The 2,417-nt window shown below is 23.8% G+C and overlaps 1 protein-coding gene across 1 annotated transcript in view; it reads right to left on the bottom strand.

The window, feature by feature from the left end:
* Positions 1–279: 279 nt before the first annotated feature.
* The window catches only part of LOC111688957 (ras GTPase-activating protein 1), a 32,569-nt gene continuing 30,431 nt past the window's right edge, over positions 280–2,417 (bottom strand). The window contains exons 8-10 of the mRNA XM_046945928.1: positions 956–965; positions 665–815; positions 280–569 (exon numbers count right to left, since the gene is read on the bottom strand). Coding sequence (XP_046801884.1) covers positions 421–569; positions 665–815; positions 956–965 — 310 coding nt within the window. The 3' untranslated portion in view covers positions 280–420. The remainder of the gene's footprint in view (positions 570–664; positions 816–955; positions 966–2,417) is intronic.

The following is a 2,417-nucleotide window of genomic DNA, read 5'->3' as shown; positions in this document are numbered from 1 at the left end:
GTATTAAATTGGTGTTAATTCCCTTAAATATTATAAATAGAGTATATAGGAGAGTAAGGTTATTTGTTTCTATATAAAAAAAAAATTGAGTAATAGAGAGCACTAGTGAGAGAAAGGTAGAGAATTGTTTGGTTATTTGGTAATGTGTTGCTTTTTGTTTTGCGACGCTTTCTCTTTAAAACAGTTTGATAAATTATAAAACAGTTAAGAGAGTTAGTTAAACTTAAAGAGAAACAATAAGAAGAATTCTTGGATGTCTTTATGTTGTTAATGGTTTTGTTTTTTTTTCTTTTAGCTTTCCCTTTAATGTTACGTTACGTGTTTTATTTAAAGTTATATGTATATATTTTTTTGTATAATAAATGTCTTTCTTAATATAAAAAAGTTTTGTTGCTTTCATTTTTTTTGTTTCTTTCCAACTTAACTAATCATTTCACGATACTTAAGTTTATGTTTTGTAAGCATATCGGTAACAGTAACTAGTTTTTTAATTGAGAGTATATTCGATAATTCTTGCAATTCCGGTAAATATGAAACACAAATATGATGAAGAGTAGCTAGTTCACGGCCTTAAGAAAGAGAAACAATAAACCGTTACAGAGAGAATTTAAATAAAGTCTCATTTATATATAAAAAGTAAAAAAAAAACAACAACTAAACTTACCCGTATCTTGAGAATTTTGATTAGAATTTTGTTCGGAATTCCAGCCAGGCGGTGCTGTAGGATCTGTAACCATAGATAATTGATCTAGGAAAACAATCATGCGTTCTTTGTTTTTCAATATAAAAGGATTAACCACTTCCATGTATTGTTCCTGAAAAAAATGAAAATAAATTAAAAATTTTTATAAAATCATAAAAAAATTGAATTTTTAACAAGTAACTGTTAAAATTTCCCTAAAATTCTAAACTTTTTAACAAAATTTTTCTTTAAAATCAAATAAATTTTAACTACAATAACATTCCTTTACATTTTTCCAACAATTTCTCAAAATTTCACAAAAGTAACCGTTTTCAAATTAATCGTTACTCTTCAAAAATCAACTAATTTCAAACGCTATGCATTTACAATCATAAATATTTAAATAAATTAACAATTTCTGCAAAATTTCAAACGAGTAATCACTTATTTTAAACGAGTAACCATTAAATTTTCCTAAAAATCAAAACTTTTTAAACAATTTTTTCCTTAAAATCTAATAAATTTCAACTACAACAACATTCCACTACTTTTTTTCAACAATTTCTCAAAATTACACAAAAGTAACCGTTTCGAAAACTAATCGTTACTTATCAAAAACTATGTAGTTTTGTTAGAAATTTTAATTTTTATTGAAATGAATTAAAATAATTTAGTTTTAAACAAATTTTACACGGGTACCCGCTTAATTCCCTTACAATTCGTTACTTTTTCCATCAATATTTTTGTTAAAATTTCACAAAATTTCATTTCTACAACATTAGAATACTTGTTTTCTCATTTAACTTAAGTTTAAAGAAAAGTAACCGTTTCGAAAACTAATCGTTATTTATCAAAAACTATGTAGTTTTATTAAAAATCTCAAGTTTTATTGAAACTAATTAAAAAAAATTAGTTTTGAGCAAATTTTACACGAGTACCCGCTTAATTCCCTTACAATTCGTTACTTTTTCCATCAAATTTTTTGTTAAAATTTCATAAAATTTTCTTTCTACAACATTAGCATACTTTTTTTCTCATTTTACTTTAGTTTAAAGAAAAGTAACCGTTTCCAAAACTAATCGTTACTTATCAAAAACTATGTAGTTTTATTAAAAATCTCAAGTTTTATTGAAATTTATTGAAAAATTTTAGTTTTAAACAAATTTTACACGGCTAAATTCCCTTACAATTCGTTACTTTTTCCATCAATTTTTTTGTTAAAATTTCATAAAATTTTATTTCTACAACATTAGAATACTTGTTTTCTCATTTAACCTTAGTTTAAAGAAAAGTAACCGTTTCCAAAACTAGTCGTTACTTATCAAAAACTATGTAGTTTTGTTAGAAATTTTTAATTTTATTAATATTTATTAAAAAAATTTAGTTTTAAACAAATTTTACACGAGTACCCGCCTAATTCCTTTACAATACGTTACTTTTTCCATCAAATTTTTTGTTAAAATTTCATAAAATTTTATTTCTACAACATTAGCATATTTTTTTCTTACAATTTGTGGCATTTAAAGAAAAGTAACCGGTTACCAACCTAATGGTTACTTTGTAAAAAGTGTGTAATTTTATTCAAAATTAAAAATTATAATAAAATTTTTATATAAATTTGAATTTAAAGCAAATTTTACAAGGGTACCCACTTGTTCAGCTTACAACAAATTTTAGACGGGTACTCGCTTGTTATTTCTATAATTCGTTACTTTGTTAACAAAATTTTTCTGAA

This window comes from Lucilia cuprina, chromosome 3, assembly GCF_022045245.1.
Source record: "Lucilia cuprina isolate Lc7/37 chromosome 3, ASM2204524v1, whole genome shotgun sequence".
NCBI lineage: Eukaryota > Metazoa > Arthropoda > Insecta > Diptera > Calliphoridae > Lucilia > Lucilia cuprina.
This window is presented reverse-complemented; position numbering and strand designations above follow the sequence as displayed.